The sequence below is a fragment of the Delphinapterus leucas genome, chromosome 5 (genome assembly GCF_059928025.1).
Source record: "Delphinapterus leucas isolate spDelLeu-1000000601 "Yukka" chromosome 5, BTC_Dleu_Yukka2, whole genome shotgun sequence".
Lineage (NCBI taxonomy): Eukaryota > Metazoa > Chordata > Mammalia > Artiodactyla > Monodontidae > Delphinapterus > Delphinapterus leucas.
Genome location: NC_143133.1, coordinates 23,754,258 through 23,774,688, shown reverse-complemented (window position 1 = coordinate 23,774,688; position 20,431 = coordinate 23,754,258). Strand labels below are relative to the sequence as shown.

The 20,431-nt window shown below is 36.3% G+C and overlaps 1 protein-coding gene across 1 annotated transcript; it reads right to left on the bottom strand.

Annotated features, from left to right (window-relative positions):
• Positions 1–11,885: 11,885 nt before the first annotated feature.
• TRAM1L1 (translocation associated membrane protein 1 like 1) lies at positions 11,886–14,042 on the bottom strand. The gene has a single exon (XM_022596326.2). It carries the CDS (start codon positions 13,973–13,975, stop codon positions 12,857–12,859), a length of 1,119 nt encoding a protein of 372 aa, XP_022452034.1. The 5' UTR covers positions 13,976–14,042; the 3' UTR covers positions 11,886–12,856.
• Between the last annotated feature and the right edge of the window lie 6,389 nt (positions 14,043–20,431).

Genomic DNA, 20,431 nt, shown 5'->3' with positions numbered 1-20,431 from the left:
TACTCAAGTAGTTATGGTTTAATTGGCCATAAATGATCTAAATCCATTATGAATGTAAGCTGATCAAGATAATGAACAATAAGCTGTTTACTATTGTCTAATAATTGCTAAAGGTGATCACTAGAGCATTTATCCTAATAATTCCTTGAAATTCTATCACACTTCTCTTCTGCTAAACCCTAATGAAGCCCAATTTCTTGCCTGTAAACAATACCGTTTCCATGATAAATAAGAACAGGCTTATCCAATTTGAAAAATAAGCAAGCGTTTTATGAATGGAAATGTTCCATTCCACAAAGGTTTTCAGTTTCCATGATCCTCTCACAGTTTTGTGAGGGAGAAAGTGATCAAAATTTGTAAGTTAAAACAGCATAGTAATTGCAATGATGGCCATAATTGAAATGTAATAGTATGGGTCAGGACTAGCTTGAATAGCTATGAAGCTTTGATATATCTGATGTTATAATAATTTATTGCATCTGATGAATAACATAAAAATCTAATTATTCTAACAATGCTATTGAAATTTAGATTTTTTTTCTGATATCTATAAGCATATAAAACTTCTAATCTCTCTATTATATATGCCTTTCAATTGGTAAAACATAACTTTCAAAAATGATAGTAAAAGTGGAGAATTTAAGTCAATTATTTGTGAATAATTGTCTCATAAATCTTTATTTGTAGATTAATTTCAGTAAAATCTTATGTAATAGTCAGGATTTGTTCACTTGTTCTTTTCTTCCAATATTTAAAAATAATTTATTGGGGAAAAAACAGATATTAAATAATGAGGAAAGCTTACTAACTTTAAGAATTTAAGGCCTTTGTCATAATCACCAAGAAGATTAACTCTGTGGTGTAGAAACTATTTTGTAAAATAAAACTAGATATTTTGTAATACCAATGTAAATATAGTAAAACAAGTTTCTAATTTGGTAAAAGTATTTCTTAAGCAAAATACATGGGAATAACTAAAAAGACAAATTTGTTTTCCTCCTTACGTTTTATTGTTTTAAATTAGAACAATTGGATCAAATTATTTGAGTCAATACTGAAGTTGCTTTTTATTTAAAACATTCCCCAAATACATGCCAACTCTCTTTCTTTTTAGAATAATTTAGAAGAAAATATTATTTGACAACAAATGTCAATATTAAAAAAAAACCATGGTGGTGTCATTCTCCAAGAATGCCTGTAGGTAAGGGAAAGGCAAGTGATTTTCTTTTTAACAACCTTGAACACAGATGGGAATAAACAGCATTTCCCTGGGAAGCAAAATCAGTCTCTGAGAACTTCACAAGATACGAGTTGCTGGTGAGCAGCGCTGCACATTAAAACGTTGCAGAATTAGTTGGAGGTCATTGTGATAGCCCTGCCCCAGTGGAGAACGATTGGCACTTCACTATAGATTTCCCTGCCAGACCCTATTCCTGTTTGACACTTCCATTTAACCCAGTCACATTTTCTCCTCTCCAAGGTTTAAAACAGGGATCAAGTATATTTCTTTAATAATGTCACATTCCCAGAGTGACTCCAGTGAGGGGACTATTGAAGGGCATAGTTACTAAGGACCATCACGTAGGAAGATAATAAGTGATGCAGTAAAGAGATGCTCCCACCAGGGCCTTGAAGATTAATTCAAACAGCTGTCACAGAATTTCATACAAAGTATGAAGTAGATATCTGTGACTCCATTTCTAATTTACAAATATTCTCAGGTTTTCCACTATTCTCACACAATCATACATTAAACTTTAGGTCTGCCTATATTTTGGTAAATTATACTTGTTTTTTTGTATTTTTTTAAATGGCTTCCATGTGATCTATCACATTGAACTGTCTTCATTATGACATATTTTAACGGGCTAGTTGTCTTCTCCAGGCCACACCAAACACATCATTTGCACGGGAATTTCATGAGTGACTTAACTCCAACAAGTGTAACTTCTAGAGTTATCGACTCCTTTGAGTTTGCCCTCCTCTCTCTAGTGTGTAGTCTCACAAACTCTCCCAAGTTGTTTCCAGCTCTTCTTCCCCTACCATCTCCACTCGGCTACAGGTCAGCATGTTATCCCCTTGAACCAGGGTTTGTGCCATTTCCACCCCTACCCTTTCACCAAGCTCACTGATTCCTCTACACTCAGCAGGGGAACTCTGGCTATCCCACTGCCCTTGGCATTGCCCCTCCTGACCACACTAATGCTGGGGACTCACAGGGTGACAGCAAGTGATGCTGAACACTGAATTCATTCTTCTCAACAGACACTCAAGGCTCTGTGGGAATCAGGATGTATGCTTTTGTACCTGAGCCTCTCGCCACAGCACTGCCACTGGAGACCTTATAGAAGCCAAGGCACGCTGCACCACTGTATTTGTCTTTCCAAGGTCATCTGACTCTTTACTCTTCTAGACAACTTCTGGGTATTGCACTGTGGCTGATTCTCAAGACTAGATGCCACGTGACTACAACCTGCCACTGGGCATGTTACGTATCATTGTATCCTCTCTGGTTACCACCACCAGGCCTGGAATATACTAAGCACACAATAAATCTTAAGGAATGGAGCTGAATTTATTTTGGTCGCTAAGACTCACTTTTCTTCTAAGATGGGGAAATGATTCCCCAATCTTTATTGCATATTCTTTTATAGAAGTTTAGGCCTAAAGAGGTAAGTAAGTGTTATCACCAAATTTGGAGCAAATTCAAGTAACAGCAATGCTGTTTTATCTGGAGTGACTGTTCCATGTGATACTCATGAACTGTCACTAGTTACCTAGGAAAAAAAAGAAAAAAGGTACACTAAAGCCTTCCCATGCTGACTTTTATCTTGTCATCTTTTGGACTTGTTTCTCCCTCCCTTCTCCCCAATCACATGATTTTATCAGACATACTGCATAAATTTGAACCTCAACTATCCATAAAATTTGTGTTGTTTTATTTTATTCTAATACTTATATATGTGATAGAGTGTGGTATAAGCTATTTTTAAATGGGAGAAATCACATTCAAAATAATTCATTTTTGTTAACACACAGTAATATTAAAAATCCAGCCTCCAAAATGCAGTGAAATGAGACATTTAAGTAGTGTTAATGAATTCCAGAGTCTCTTGTATGTTTTACTATGAGTTAGTATTATTGGCATGGATAATTTGATTAAAAATATCAGGAGTTATTTTTTCTACTTGATGTGAATTTCAATAAAGCATACTTTTTCTTTTTTAAAAACTTGTCATTAGCTCTGTTTAGTCCTAGTCATGATAACTGAAAGGAAAGACAGAAACTTCAATTCAAAAGAAAATCTCAGATCTTCTATTTTCTCAGAATCTAATGAATACCTGGTGCCTTTGAAATGCATTATATTTGAATTTGTTGGAAAGCAGGGATGGAGAGAAAAAAATTAGTAACCAAGAGGCAAAGTAAAGGAAAAAAAGATCTGTGCGTTATAGCTAGAGATATATTACTTTCTTTTTTTTGTTGTTGTTGTTGTCGTACGTGGGCCTCTCACTGTTGTGGCCTCTCCCGTTGCAGAGCACAGGCTCCGGACGCGCAGGCTCAGCGGCCATGGCTCACGGGCCTAGCCGCTCCGCGGCATGTAGGATCTTCCCAGACCGGGGCATAAACCCGTGTCCCCTGCATTGGCAGGCGGACTCTCAACCACTGCGCCACCAGGGAAGCCCAAGATATATTACTTTCAAATATCTTTTCATCATTTGATGATAATGTAAATGCATGTAGTATTTGCTAATTCTGCTTGTTGGCACTTTCATGATTATGGATTTTACTTTTTCCCTACAAGTTATAAATTTGGTTACAGTTTTGACTCTGCTATATATAAGTTAAAGATAACATTTTAAAATTTTCTATAGGTCTTTAAAGATATAAAGAGCTAAACAAAAAAAATCTGTCTTATAAATATGCATTTTTTCTTCTAATATATATTTTAATTAGTAGTATGAATAGATATATGATTTAGAGAGAATAGATTTCACCCATTTTCATCAAGCCTCTATAGTAGAGTTCAATTCCAACTTGGAATGTGGTGCAATATATAAAAAATTCCAACAGCAGTTCTGTAGTTAAAGGCATTATATAGGTTCTGAGTTTATGGCTGCTGGGGTTAAGCTACTTTCTGATTAGAGTTTAAAGGTATCTGGTGGTTGGTTGCTAGAATTTCACTGAATAAATGGCCCAGCTGCCCAAATGACAAGACGACTGAACCTATGGAATCCTAGAATTGTGTTTCAAAAAACAAAACTTTAAAATCTTAAAATGTGACACATATTTACTGTTATGAGTAATGGTTGTGCATTACATTATTAGAAAGAATTTAAGAGAACTGAACATCTAAAGTATTACTAGGATATGAGAAGTATGGAATACATGCTAATAGAAATGATGAGTTTGGCTAGTTGCATAACTAATATTTGCACACACTTTTGCAAGCTTTTTGATGAATCTGCTGTTCTTTTGGGACAATCACCCTCTTTTGGGTTTGACAGGTTCTTTCACTGACTAACCAAGATAGACATCCACGCAATCCCTACAGAATGATATGAATTGTTTGTCAAGTGTTAGCCAATGAGAGAGGCCAACTGCAAATGCTTAGTTCACTGTCTCCCCCATTTGAATAGATTTTCTTTTCTTCTGAGAGAAAAAAAAATTGCTTGCCTTAAGTTAGAACAGCACATATTGGGAAAAAAGGGCAAGAATCAACTAATGCCATCCTTTCAAATATTTTATACTATTACTTCTGCTTGAATTTTAATGGTAGTAAGGATAAATCTGAATTTACTATGATGCAGTAACATAGAATATAGAATAAAGGCAAAGACATATATACATATGTATAAAATATAAGATACATATCTATTTATATTTTATACCTAAAATTTTCCTGTATGTATCTGTTGTATGCAGATATTCCAAATATTGCCTAAAAATATGTGAACTGGAGATTTATTTAATTTAAAAGTTCTTTCAGATCAGGAATCCATGTTGTATATGCATTTCCTCAGTGGATTCATGTCCTCTGGGCTTCCTCTTGCAGTTGTCATCCTTGTCTCCTCTGTCATCTCATCTATTTTTCACTCTACAAATATACACCTCTTCTCTAATCTCTCCCATCCTAAAAACAACAATAACATCAAAACCAACTCTTCCTGACACCATATCCCTCTTTGTTTACTGCACACTGGGATGTGTTTCCATTCCTCTGCTCTAATTCACACAGACATTCGTTGAGAAAGTATTTGTAATATCATGTCACACATTCTCATCTTCCATTCTCTCCTCAATCTATTCCAAAAGGGCTTTCATTCCCATAACTCTACTGAAATTGATCTCACCCATGTCTCCAGTGACCTACATCTTGCAAATCCAGGCTTTATTTATTTCTAATCTTAAGGATCTTGAACTTTCAATAGTATTGGATGTAATTGATATCTTCATCCTCTCAATACACTTTTCTTTTGGGTTCTCCAACACTGTTTACTCTTGTTTCTTGACTACCTCATCAGCCATCATGCAAGGTTTGGGTTCTGTGATGCAGTGTATCCTTGGTCTTTTGATCTTTCTCCTCCCACATCAGCCATCAGTGAGTCTCCTTTGCTGGCTCTAATTCCACAGCTTGATTTCCATCTGTTGTAAGGCTCCAAGACTAAGCACTGGAACTTCTTCCCTTCCCTATTTATACCCTCTCCTTAGATGACCCTGGTCAGTGTCTTGATTTAAACACTGTCATTATGCTGATGACTGCCAAATTTATGTCTTCAGCTTTGACCATTCCTCTGAGGTCCAAGAGTATGTGAGGATGTCTAAAAAGCATGTGAGATGTTATTGACCAATATAAAATCTTGGTGTACCTTCCCACTATAAAGCGTTTCCCTCCCTTAGTCTTTTGCAAGTTTTCAAAAAGCTTTTTCCCCTTGTTCACAATGACAAAAGTGCTGCTGAGGATGTGGAGCAAATGTCGCATCTTCTATTCATGTGCACATTCAAAATGACGTCCTGATTCTTATATTGAGGATTCTAATAGCAGCTTGATATTTAGAAGACACTAATTTAACTTTTTAAATATACATTTATTTATTTATTTATTGGCTCCGTTGGGTCTTCGTTGCTGCACATGGGCTTTCTCTAGTTGCGGTGAGCGGGGGCTACTCTTCCTTGCAGTGCACGGGCTTCTCACTGCGGTGGCTTCTCTTGTTGCAGAGCATGGGCTCTAGGCGTGCGGGCTTCGGTAGTTGTGGTACACGGGCTCAGCAGTTGTGGCACACGGGCTTAGTTGCTCCGCGGCATGTGGGATCTTTCCAGACCCGGGCTCGAACCCGTGTCCCCTGCATTGGCAGGCGGATTCTTAACCACTGGATATCAGGGAAGCCCTAATTTAACTCTTAACTTAGTAAAAGGACTCAAATTTCAAAAAGTTTGGCAAATCACAAATGCCATTAGGATGACACATGACATGTAGCCATTTTTAAACAAAAGTCTAGTATTTGGTGGCAGGGTTTTCACTTAAGAGGTTTAACAACAAATTATTAGTTTAAATGTCTTAGCTTTTTTAAGGCACATGTGGGCCAATAAATAATGTATACTCTGTTCCCACATCATTGAGTTTATTGTCAGGCAACACATTTTTATTGCATGCTCCTGTATACTAAAGATTATGCTAGATGCTAAGGTTACCTTAGTGATTTAAGGACACATGTCCAAAGACCTCAAACTGGTATAGGAGACAGGCAATAAACAAGCAATACATCAATAATTAATATTTCAAATTGGAAAAGGGTGTAAAAAGGAGAGGAAGTCAATATTAAAGGAGATAGCAAAGGAAAGCTCTACTAAGTTTGTTTGCTAATTTGTTTTAATAATAAAAGGTTATTTCAACTGAGTTCATCAAATTTTGAATAACTACTAACTATGAGACACTATGTTAATTAATGAGAAGGCAATGATGAAAAATGTATATTACCTGATACCACGGAGCTTGTTGTCTAGTACTGATTACTACTAAAATGTTTGTTGATGCTCTTTGATTTTCCAAAATAAATGCTTAGTTCATTTATTTGGTCTGAAATTTAATTTTGAATATGATAAGAACTTAATTTTTATTCTTATGATAAGTTACCTAGACCAATGGTTTCAAATGTTTCAAGAATAAGGACCTATATTCAGAATTAATATATATGAAGGGTCTTCATAGATTTGTATTTTCTATCATTTATGTAAAAAATAGTCTATAGTCACTATGAATTTAGTTAACTTTAATAAGTGTGCATTTACTCAGAAGATAATTTATATACATTTTTAGTAATATATATTTGTAATGTACACTATATATTTAGTAAACAATAGTTCATACATTTGGGGAAAGAATTCCTTATTAAATATCAGCTAGATACAGAGGTGGAACTATGGCTATACTTGAATTTTCTACTGCTTCCTACCCAGACATGAGGGAAAACTCAATGCCATACATTTGTATAGTGCTTAAAAATGCATGGGGAGGGAAGGATGAATAGGTGGCGCACAGAGGATTTTTAGATGATGAAATTATTTTCTTTGATAATGGTAGATACACGTCATTATATGTTTGTCAAAACTGATAGAACGTACAACACAAAGGGTGAAGCCTAATGTAAACTATATACTTGCGGTGATTATGATGTGTCAGTGTAGGTTCATTGATTACAACACAAAGGGTGAAGCCTAATGTAAACTATATACTTGCGGTGATTATGATGTGTCAGTGTAGGTTCATTGATTATAAGCAGTGTACCACCATGATGCAGGATGCTGGGGGAAAGCTATACATGTGTGTGTTGTGGGGCGAGTGGATCAGGGGATACATGGGAACTCTGTGCTTTCTGCTTAGTTTTGCTGTAATCCTAAAACTGCTCTAAAAAATAAAGTCTATTGAAAAATAAGTATGTAAATGTATAGGGGAAATCTGTGTGTATGCATATGTACATATGTGTATGCATAAACACATACATGCATATATGTATTAAATGAGACTGTATACATTTATAAAATGTAAAATTATATATAGAGACAACACATGAACAAGTGTTATCTTAAGCCACATCTGTTAACAAAAGCAGTATTCATACACATACACACATAATTTATGACTTTGTATATGCATATATTTTCAAACTTTATAGTAGCTTTTGAAATATATAAATATCTTTGTCATTTTAGTGACATGTGATCCAAGACTTAGAATGTTTAGGGGGTCTTCCAAAGTTCACACTGCTCTAAGGGTCACAGCAAGGGCTTAACCCTGACTTCTTTGGTTAACCATTATTATAATCATATTATTACCCTCCTCTGCTGAATTTATAACAATATAACTGGAAACATATTTTTTAAAACAATGTAATAAAATTTACAAATTACATATTTTGGTAATTTTGTATTTGAGGAACAGCTTTTAAAAAATTAATTAGGTAATAAAAGCAGCAAGAGGAAGAAATATTAAATATATCTTGGGATGTATATACTTTCAGCCTGTGATGGCTTAGGTGAAATCCCACGCCTGAGGGCATGAGGAAATGTTCTCTTTTCTCAAATTTTCCTCAAGCCATGAGATTCTGTGCACTGACCTGATTTGATTTGGGGAATAGTGCTGTTGGTATTGAAATTCAGTATTTTTTACTTCTAATTTAGGAAAGTCACTTTCCCTTTATTTAAAATAGGTATGTTGCCTGAATTATTGAGTAGCCATGTCCCTTAACAGCAACTCTAATCACTTTTATGATGGATAGAAGATGTACACATCATTACTGTGAAGTTAATTTAATTCTGTTCACGTTAAAATTAAGCAAATCTTTAACCACATATCACTGTCATTTCCTAAGTTTTTTAAGTATCCCCTGAAATGACCAGTTTATATACCAATGTATTTTTCAAATTGTAAAATGAAAAAGATTAGCTGACACAGTGCAGTAGCCCCAAACACAGTGGGACAAAGCAGGTGAATTGCCTCAGAGGCAGCTTTCTTAATGTTTGACTTTTTCTACATTTATTGAATGCTTAGAAGTGCCAGAGGTGGTGCAGGGCCTAAAAAGGATTTGCTTTTTGGGATTTAGAGGCCAAAATTTAGACAGTCATATGACTGTATAATCATGAGAACAATTCTAATTTAACATTTAGAAATGTAGGGGATTTTGTATGATGGATTTATGATAATTTTTCTACATAATTGAGGGGAATTGGCAGATACTACTCTGTCTTATTTAGTGTGGAAGTTTCTTACGGAATGTAGATTGAAAGATGGCAGTAAAAAATAGTCCTCCATTTCCAGAGAAATTCAGGAAGTGGGAGTATTAACTTTCTGGTAATCTGATCTGTTATTAAGCCTAAATTACTTCCTTTCACCCACCCACACTATCTATCCTCTTCATACAGGCAAGTCACCAGATTACAATGGTCTGTGATCGCAACTGGAATGCATTCTCTTCCATGATTCAAGTACACAAGTCCTAGTCCCCCCAGCATGACACATTCACAAGGATATTTCCCCCCAAGAATTTCATCTCAGGAACTGCACCAATATGTCCTTTCCTATGTAAAGCATCAGTAATGTCTTTTATTACTCTCTATAAATTATTCTCATTTAATCTCATTGAGTGAGAACTTAAAACTTTACCCAGGTTTTTCCAAATTAAAGGATATCAGAATATTTTATGTCTTCAAGATAGCTTTAAAATAGTAACGTTGTAACTCTAATATTCTTGAGAATCTATTGCAAGTCAGCACACGGTTGGCTATACATATTTCCTCTACTGATAGTTAAATACTGATGAAAGATAAATGAAGAAATATCTGCAGGATGTTGCTTCCTTACTGAAATGAAATGAAGAATTATACTGATCACTAGGAAAATAGCGTGCTTGTTTCTTATGAGACATGTAGGTTTAGTAACACATTTCTACTATTTGTTTAAAAAAATGAGATACACTTTTAAATAAATGCTAGCAGAATAATGTTTCAAGGAAAATTCACTCTAAATCCATCCTAGAAATTCTATACCTGTAGATGTACTTAAAGAATACAGCTTAGCAAGCATTGAAGCCAATAAATCAGACAAATATCTTCAAATTCAATAATCAGATATATCTTTATGACTTTGACAACATTTGGTGATCAATTGGTTATTTGACTTTTCACAGGGTTAACTAATGCCTGCTTTAATAATACCTTGAATAATGATAATGGAAATTTTTGTTTCCACGGGATTCATTTTGATAGAAACCAAATTGTCACGCTGACCTTTCTTATGGCATGTTTTTCTGAATGTAATTTCTAAAAGGGGGAGACTTAGCAATTTGTATTGTGCTGAATTTTATTTATAGTGTTGCTTTCATAATTTACTTGGCATACATTTATTTTCTGGAAACGTTTATTGAACTCTTATGAATAGTTGAGATGTACACAGCATCCTTCCCCCTTTTGTCCTCAACCTTGCTACTTCTTGTTGACCCACATCTTATAGGAAAGGGGCTTTGCCTTTTTGCATGGGTGAAGCATATAAACTAATTTAACCAACCAGCCCAATACAACCCTATACCAAATAAATTCAGTAAAAGTAACTCTCAGTGTTTTGGGAATTCTAGAAATCAGATTTCCTCTCTACCAGATATGTAGTGTGCAGATATGAAGCCTAGAACATCTGTAGTCATTTGCTGCCAAAAAGACAATCTGAGAGGAACAGAGCCCTAGAAAATCCCAGGGAAATTGATCTGGGCCCGAATCATGTTTAATGTCAATCACAGTTTAGCTCTTGGCATTGCCAGTCATGTGAGGAAATACTTTTCTTGCAATCATTTGCCAGTTTGAATCAGGCCTGCACTTATTGGAAAATGAATTACGTACATAATGGATAAGAAATTTGTTACCAGGAATGAGGTTACAAGTAACAGGGGAGAATTCTTTAAAAGTGAGGGAAGAGCTTCCCTGGTGGCGCAGTGGTTGAGAGTCCGCCTGCCGATGCAGGGGGCACGGGTTCGTGCCCCGGTCCAGGAAGATCCCACATGCCGCAGAGCGGCTGGGCCCGTGAGCCATGGCTGCTGGGCCTGTGCGCCCGGAGCCTGTGCTCCGCAACGGGAGAGGCCACAACAGTGAGAGGCCCGCATACTGCAAAAAATAAATAAATAAATAACAAAACAAAACAAGTAAAAGTGAGGGAAGTGAGAAAAAAGACCACTCTGAAAAATCTTTGTTTTACAATTGCATGGTGGTTGGTTAAAGTGAAGTTATTGTACTTTGGACCTAGAGCATGTGCTACCAAAACTATTGTATTTGGCAACTGAGAAAAAAAGAAATAGTAGGATGATGGATTCTACAGACAAAACAGAAACAATCTTGCTTTGTTATGTACCTCTCAAAGCAGAAAGAATAGAAAAGAATGTTTTGCCAAGCGTGGCTCCTCTGTCTTTGGTGTGCAATATACCTGCATAAGTTTAATTTGCAGGGACCCCCATGATTGGGAAAGTTGAATTACTTACAACAAGCCAAATGGAAGGTTATCAGAAGCAGAGATATGAGAGACATGGTAGGAGAATATAGAGAGGAATAGGAAATATATGGCCTTATCCTAGCATATTTTTAAAGCACTGTCTCCTGAAAAAAATATAAGCACTCACATTATGGAAATAAAATCAAACTAAAGGTTGAGAGAAGAAAATAAATATAATAAATACTCACCACTACAGTCCATTGGCTTCTCTAAAGGTACAACATATACCTATATATACATATATATATACACATACATATATGCATATATATACATATATACACATATATATCTCCAAAATATGTCTTATACAGATAAATGTTTCCCAATTAAAGGTGGAAACAAAGCTATATTTATAACATTATTTTGAAAAGCCTTCATAAGAATATGATTTTCACATTATTTAAGGTTAGTATATTAGATGTTTTCAACATGTAATTAGATGACATTCTTTTTATAGATATAAATCAAGTAAGCATTATTTTTCAAAATGATTTACAGGTTAAACAATATTCTTCTAAGATGCTGTGGATACCAAACACTACAAATCTCATAAAGAATGATTTTTAATACACATATCAAAAAAGTTATTTAAGTCTGATTTCCTTTTTACAGTCTTTAATTTTCTGATTTCCAGTTTACAAGTGTTTAAAATGGACAAGTATGATTTTTCCTCTCAGTAATAATGTTGATTCAAGATATTTTGATTCAATATATGGCAATAAGTCTCCACACGTTAACCATTAGTATCTTGGTTTTTTTAGTGGGATGTAACACTAACAACCACTACCTACAAAATACATCATTATTTTGGTGGTTTTACAAATCTCTTCTCCACTTGTCAATTCAAAAAAAAAAAAAACACATTCTAAGAATTAGGGAATACGGAAAACTTAATGAAATTGACTTCCAGATTTATAATCTTTCTATTTTATCCTAGAAGAGAACATTAAAAATATGTCATTGCTTTAAAAGACCATCTTGTTAACGTTACAAAAGATTGGTGGGAGCAAGAACTGTGTCACTGATACGTGGAGCTTTGGAGTTATCTCTACAAATTAGGAAAATGTTCAAAGGTAAGAAAGGAAATATAGCCATCCCTAAACCATGTTGATGATGAGCAGCTTAGTCTAAACTAAATATTTTTCCACTCATAATAATCATCCTCCCCTCAAATGCCTTTTAAAAACATACATTACACAGTACAGTAGCAGAAATCAAGGACAGCACAGACTATTTTCAAGAACAGAAAAGTCTCCAGCGAAGAAAGGTATCTTATAGCAAAGAGCAGACTTCTTTAGAGACATTAGTCAATGAACTTGCAATTCATTATGAAGATTTTTCTTTCCTCATATGGGGAGAGTCTACTCTATTTGAAGTTGCCACACCGTTTTCTGTTCCTTTTCTAGAAAACCTGCCCTTAGTCCGCTTCTTCTTCACACTTGGGGCCTGAAGAGGAGCATCTTCTTCCATCCACCTCTGAAGCTGAACATTAAATAAATTCCATGTTATGTATGCTTGGATAGTGCAACTGGATGACAGAACAGCAATTTTCGCTGCCAACACGTTCACATCTTCGGTAGTGCCGTCCGAATTCCCATTCTGCCCTCCAGCCAGGTGAAAACCAACAGTGATCACAGAAACAATTAAAGTCACGAGTCGACCCAAAATAAACACAATGGCCCACAGAGAAAACTCTTTCTGGTACTTTTCATCGCTAAAATAAAACAGGTCGCAAAAGTGGGAAAGGAATTCCACAAAATAATGCATCATCAAAAGAAGAAGTCCCAGGTGATTCAAGTACAAGAGGTAAGCTCCCGCAATGTGAAAGAGGTGAAGGCCAACGTAGACAACTTGCTGGGAGAGATCTTGAGGTTTGATTCTCTGGAAGTAGAGTTCAGGAAAGGCGTGAAACCAGTAAGCCAACTGTGAGATATAGAAAAACTTCATCTGAAATGTCATCATGTTATTGGGATGAGCCCTCCATAAGACAGCCAGGTCTGACAGGCAGTTTTCAGAGTGTAGAATGAATGTGCCCCAAATACAAGAGACAAGGAAGAATACACTAAACTGACCAGATTCGTTAAATTTGGTTTGTTTCGGTTTGGGGAACTGCATTCGCCTGTTAATTCTATCCAAGACATACTCTTGAATAGTGGCGTGAATGATGATTGCCACCAGCATGTAGAAGAACACTGTGGCCAAATCTTTGGCACCATAATGATAAAGGAACTTAGGTGCTGTGGCTCTTTCTTCTGCTTCTTCGGCAGGGAAGGTAACACCGTGCTGGAGAGTAATAAAAACGATCGACACTTCTGCTGTTCCCTCGAACATGAGCCCCAGCACGAAGAACATCCCCACACAGGCGACAAGGTCCGCATGATTCTGCAGGATGAATTCCTGGCTCAGGACTGGGGGGTTCTTGGTGCCCTTCTTACGAAACGTCATGGTGGCGCTTCCCAGATACTCACCGACGAGCGGCAGCTGCCTCCCCGTGGCTGCTCCTCAAGGCGCCGCCGCCGCCGCCGCCGCCGCCGCCGCCGCGGCTCCGGGGACTTCACTCCCCATCCCGGAGCCGGTCCCGGGTCGCTACGGCCACCCAGGAAAAAAAAAAAAAAAAATCAAAGCAGCTGGCCGAGCAGGACTGAGCATGCGCGCCAGGGCCGGCGGAGGCAGGGAAGGAAATCGAGCGCCGCGCCCCTACCCGGCGCCAGGCCCGGGGCTGCGAGCGGTGATCTTCCACGTTGATCGGCGCCTCTTTAAATCCGCTGCCAGCGTCGAGATGCTTCTAAATGATTTGTCCATAGCATCTTCATTACAGACCGTGACAAAGCAGGACAGAACTCTGCTTGTTCTTCTGCAGCATGATAATGATAAAAACCAGCATAATAATAATGATAGAAGCAAACTCTCCTAGTGCTTAATATTTACCAGGTGCCTTTAGTTTTATAAATGGAAACTTTCTAGAAAACTCAGTGAAGAAAATAATAGTGTTTTAACGGTTTTTAAAGATTATTTTTATTTCTTCCAAAGGAGAAACTGAGGCACAGAGGTTAAGTGGTATGCCCAAGATCACACAGCTGGGAGGCATTAGAGCTACAATTTGAATCCAGTGCCTGTGCTCTCGACCACTGTATTCTAGTACCTCTTATTGTAAATCAGTCACACCTGGAAATATTTTGCTAGCGCAGCAACAGAGCGTACTCAAAAACAGTTCCCCGATTGGCAATAATAATTGTGGCAAAAATATTGTCTAGTCAGTAATCAGATTTATTGCATTTTAAAAGATGGGGAGTTGGTTGGAAGGGGAAAACTATCAGTTCACTGAAAGGTCTTTTGGCTGCAAAGCCCACAACTGAATTTCCTCTCTCTAACAGATAAGAAACTCATGTTTCATTATTATGGTTTTTGCATATAATTTTGCTAAAATTCACATATCAAAAAACAGCTTCTTTTGTAAATGTTAATATCTTCATCAGTTCCAAGTTCATATCAGTCTTCAAATTTGTCTTTGCAGGCAGAGCAGTTTTCTTGTTTCTTCTGTGTTGCATGAGATCGTTGTCATTACTGATACAGTTAAGGTTTGAAGCTTGGAATACACATTTCAGAAGAATAAGTGCTTCCTGATTTAAAGAATAAAACCCACTTTAAGTTTAGAATGCCTAATTGCCTTTTATCATTGTTTCTCTGTGTGCTGTGCACTGACAAAAGATGCAGTCCAACCTGTGTAATGAGTTAAGATATTGAACAAAGTACTCTGATCAATAGACAGTGTGCCTGCATTTCCTGGAAGAGCCAAACAATTGTACATATACAGAATTAGTTTGGAAAGTGCTCTCGGGTTAAGGAGTGTGCCTACATATTTTTCTACAGTAAGAATTCTCTATTTCTTGACGGATTCCTTATTGGATAGTCTACTTTTTTTTTTAACAGATCAGCTGCACAGTATTTGGTTTTCCAAGCTGTTACTCAGTTCTTGGCTCTGACAACTCAATTTTGAGTGCTTTTTGAGGTTAACTGAATCAGTGAGGAATTATAAATAGAGGTGTCAAAATGAGGGCATCAGGAAATGAGAAAAAAAAAAAATCAAGCTTGAAGGCAGTTGCCAGGGAGGAAATAGTCAAGGAGAAGAGCAGTGGGAATTGTTGAGTTTATTCAAGAAAGTGCAAATTTATATAGTTTTTTCAAAATAATCATAATTTCAAATATAGAATTCAGTTTTCTTATAGGCATAGACAATATGACTGTAATCATTTTGTGACATACTAACTAAATATAAAAATAGTTGTGCAATTCCTGAGCTGAGATTTCTGTTTATATTTCTGTTTGACAGTTTTGACAGGCCTTCCAACTCTACCTATGCAAATACGATAGATTTTCCCTCAAAAAAGGAACATATCAAAGTGAACAGAACAAATATTTATGCATAGTCGTGAAATGGTATTTTCTTACCAAAAGGAAAAAAGGCCATTTTCAGCTAGCTTAAAATTATCTCTTAAAGGAAAAAGAACATTCCCCCCCCACACACACACTTATTTTTTGAGTAGAGAAACTTCTTCAGCTATCAAATTATATTCTGTAGTCTAAATTATTAATTTAAATTTTATATTAAATACAGTGTATTTGAATTTTAGTTTCATATTTATTATTAACATCCTCATAAAAATATAAAAATGTCAAATTTCTAAAATTATTGGAACCTGTAAGAGTACTGTAGTAATATTATATAAAATGCCATTTGCTTTCAGTAGTTTTATTGGCACTATTTGACAAAGAATAAAAAGTATATAACAATATCTTAAAATTTTGGATACCACTATGATTATTATATCATTTAATGTATGGGCGTGTATTCCTATTTTATGCCCTATGCCTGTGGTATTAAATTCAAATGGAGATTTCTGCTTTTGTCATTAAGAGTAACTATAATTGAACTTCCACTCCTATTGTAAATAACTGAAAAACTAGACAAATTATATGAAATAACTTTTTTTTCAGATATTGGAGAATAAAAAAGGAGGGAGAGAAATGAAGAGAGCCCCACAATTTGCCCCGGATTTCTGCCTGGATGCATTTTCCAGTCCACTGTGCAGAGATGGAAGGAGGGTAGGGCAGCCAAGAAGAGCCTCCTGGAGATGTTGCTGAATTGAGGAGAGACAGGAGAAGGTGAGGCGACTCAAGTTTGCTGGGCAGAGTAATTTTGCAGAGAGAGTTAAGTGATTAGAGTGCTTTGGAAATTTGCATAAGCATTCCCTAGAGGCTGCCTCTAATATTAAGTTTTGTATGCATATGGTTAGAATACATGAGGCCACGCAAAGAACAGTAGGAGAAATGTAAATTCAAAATTTTCAAGAATTCAAACAACTAGGAGATTTTGTAGTTTGGAAAAGTCAGAAGGTAGAATCCCCTTGGAACACTTGTGAGACTACACTCAGTCAAGGGCCAAGAAAAGTCACAGTCAATAGAAAGGCTGCACTTGCCCTAGGGAAAAAGCTAATTAATGCGTGCCTATAGTTTTCAAGAAGCCTTCAAAGGATCAAGGTGCTCCACAAGGAAGTGTCTGCCAGAAAAATCCACACCTTGACAATGTGAAATTCACATTGTTTAGCATCTATATAAAATTTATGAAACAAAAGCTAGGTTCAGCTGGGTCTATCAGAATGTCTACATGTGACCTCTCCATGTGGCGTCACAGAGCAGTGGCTATAGGCTCTAAGACTGAGCTTTGTAGTGAAAAAAAAGTCGAAGTTTTGTGGCCTTTTGTGACCCAGAATTGGAAGTTATGTCGTATAATTTTCATTGTCAAAGCAGGCACAAGCCTTTTAACTTCAAGGTGGAGCTGGTTGGGGGCAGGGTGGGGAATACAGGCATCACCTCTTAATAAGAAATGTACCCGAATATTTGTGGCTAAGGTTTTAAATAGCCACATCTTTTCTTTTAACAACTCTTCTTTCCTCTCACATAAAATATGCACTGTTTCCTTTCAATGCAAACAAATCTCTCATGCCAATATAGCAACAGGGTCAAGTTTATTACCTAGGAATTTGAAAGCTAAATTAGATCCAGGCATAGAAGGGCTCCTTAGGTCCTTTCCTTTGTTACACTTACTCTTCATTTAAATACTTGTAAAGGAAAGAAACAAGGTATCTGGCTCTCACACACCTAAGGCATAGGAAAAATGCAATAGACACTTACATACAAGAAGTAGGTAAATTGGATGCACACAGCAGTCAATGGTCAAAATGAAACAGGAGGAAGAGGGCAGGGCACAACCTTTGAAAGAATTACATAGCCATAGGACATGACAAAACCTGGTTGGAACCAACTAGGTCCAAGATGGCAGAAGATTTGACTTCCAGTGGACCTTGAGCCTCATCATACTCTCATTGTAATACGTTAGCATGGTAAGTAACACTACCAGTGCCATGACAGTTCTGAGACTAACCATAAAAGGCCAAAAAGTGGGCAGTGGCTCAATTCCTGGAAATCCCCACCCCTTCCCTGAAATAATTGGAATAATACTCCCACTCATTAGCCTATGAAATTACTCAGCCCATAAAAACTAACCACGCCATATTTCGGGGCTCTCTCACCTTCTGAGATGGTCCCACACTCTGGAGTGTATTTCTCTCTAAATAAATCCACCTATCACTTCGTCTCTCACTGAATTCTTTCTGCAATGAGATATCAAGAACCTCAAATTCACTGGAAACAAATATAATTATGAGGTCTATCTGGGGGAAATCCCTAGATCTTTGATTTAAACCCAGTCTCTCTTCCTCAGAAATGGTGGAAGATTTTTCTTTTTGTTTTCTTTTTTTTTGCTCTTTAAAACATGGACTAAATATTACAAGTTATTTGTATTTATTGGTTTGTATATTTTAAAAGATACAAAAAAAAAACCCTAGAAGCCAAGTAATGTTAATGTGTTAATGTTAATCTTTGTCTTTGTGGTATAATATTAATTATAATCTATCAATTATACTATTGGCACTTCAAGGAATTAACATTCCATCAATGAATTTATGGTGGAACCAAGAGAGGAATGAAAAGATTAGCATCTGAGTATCCTTTACAGAGGACTGCCACATACTGAGCAAAGTATCTTTTAAAATGCTATATTGATTTTGTTATGAGAAACAATTGGTTAAAAAAAATCAATAGAAAGCCCCCTTATAATTTAGGTACTATATATTAATACAAATAATTAGTTATTTCCATTATCTACACAATGTAACCTTCTGCATCTGGATTTTATAACTCGGGGGTCCCCAACCTCTGGGCCACGGACTGGTACTGGTCTGTGGCCTGTTAGGAACCAGGCCACACAGCAGGAGGTGAGCGGCGGGCGAGTGAGTGAAGCTTTATCTGTATTTACAGCTGCTCCCCATCACTCACATTACCACCTGAACTCCACCTCCTGTCAGATCAGTGGCAGAGGCATCAGATTCTCATAGGAGCGTGAACCCTACTGTGAATTGCACATGCGAAGGATCTAGGTTGCGTGTTCCTTGTGAGAATCTAATGCCTGATGATCTGAGGTGGAGCTGAGGTGATGCTAGCGCTGGGGAGCAGCTGCAAATACTGATTATCATTAGCACAGAGGTTTGACTGCACAGAGACCATAACAAATCAATTGCCTGCAGACTCATATCAGAACCCTATCAGTGAGTGGCAAGTGAAAACAAGCTCAGGGTTCCCACTGATTCTGCATTATGGTGAGCTGTATAATTATTTCATTATATATTACAATGTAATAATAATAGAAATAAAGTGTAAAATAAATGTAACGCACTTGAATCGTCTGGAAACCAACCACCCTTCCCCCTGGTCTGTGGAAAAATTGTCTTCCACGAAACCAGTCCCTGGTGCCAAAAAGGTTGGGGACTGCTGTTATAACTTAACATTATTATTTATATGAATAGCTTAGCCAAAAATCTCTTTTAATTGACTTTTGTGCCTTTTTAAAACATAACTTCCCCAAAGAGATAAATGGACATCGATTCTGACTTTGTTAAACTAGCAAAGTACGTTAGGAACTTTATAATATAGACATTGCCTCATCTTTCAATATTATTCTATCTCACAATGAAAAAATAATTATATTTGTATACCTCTAACATACCTACCATTTAATAATTCAAATTTGGATAATTCAAGTAACTGAACTGAACATTCAAATGCTAAAATTCAGTAGCATTTGAGGAAGCAATATATGTTGGAAGAAAACTACTTCAAAAGATCAAACATAAGTCACTTTAAATCAATGTTTATAATTAACAGTCATAATTGACTGAGATCACCAAACACTTAGTTCCATTAAGCAAAACATAATATGATTTAGCTTGTGCATGAAATTAAAAAGTCTCTTGAGGTTTGACTGATTCAAACAGTCTTGAATAATTTGATTAAAGAGATTTTTAATATTTAAGTCATTTTTATAACTGATAAGACACAGGCTTTAAAAATATACAGCAAGGAATATGGTTGAATATTTAATGGAATAAGGAAAAACCTCAATATAGCATTTCCGAATTCTGCTGTGATGATGCTGATGGTAGCATATTCGGATCTTGCCTATTTTGGCAATTATTACAACGTCCATCAATTTAATTTATTCATATATCTCATTATCAAGTCAGTTGTAAATCTCATTCTTCTCATACTTAGGTTATCAATTTCTAAATAATTTACTTAACAACATATAATAAGGACCAATTTTTTTAAAGAAGCTATGACACTGTAGCGTAGTTTTCCATAGTCATAAAGGGAAATAAATGGTTTGAGGACATGTGTCCAAATCTGTTACAAAAGTTTGCTATGTATAGATCATTTTATATATACAAAATATGGTGGAAAGCTAGGCTATAATGTTGATTTTATTTACTGAATAAACATTTGTTA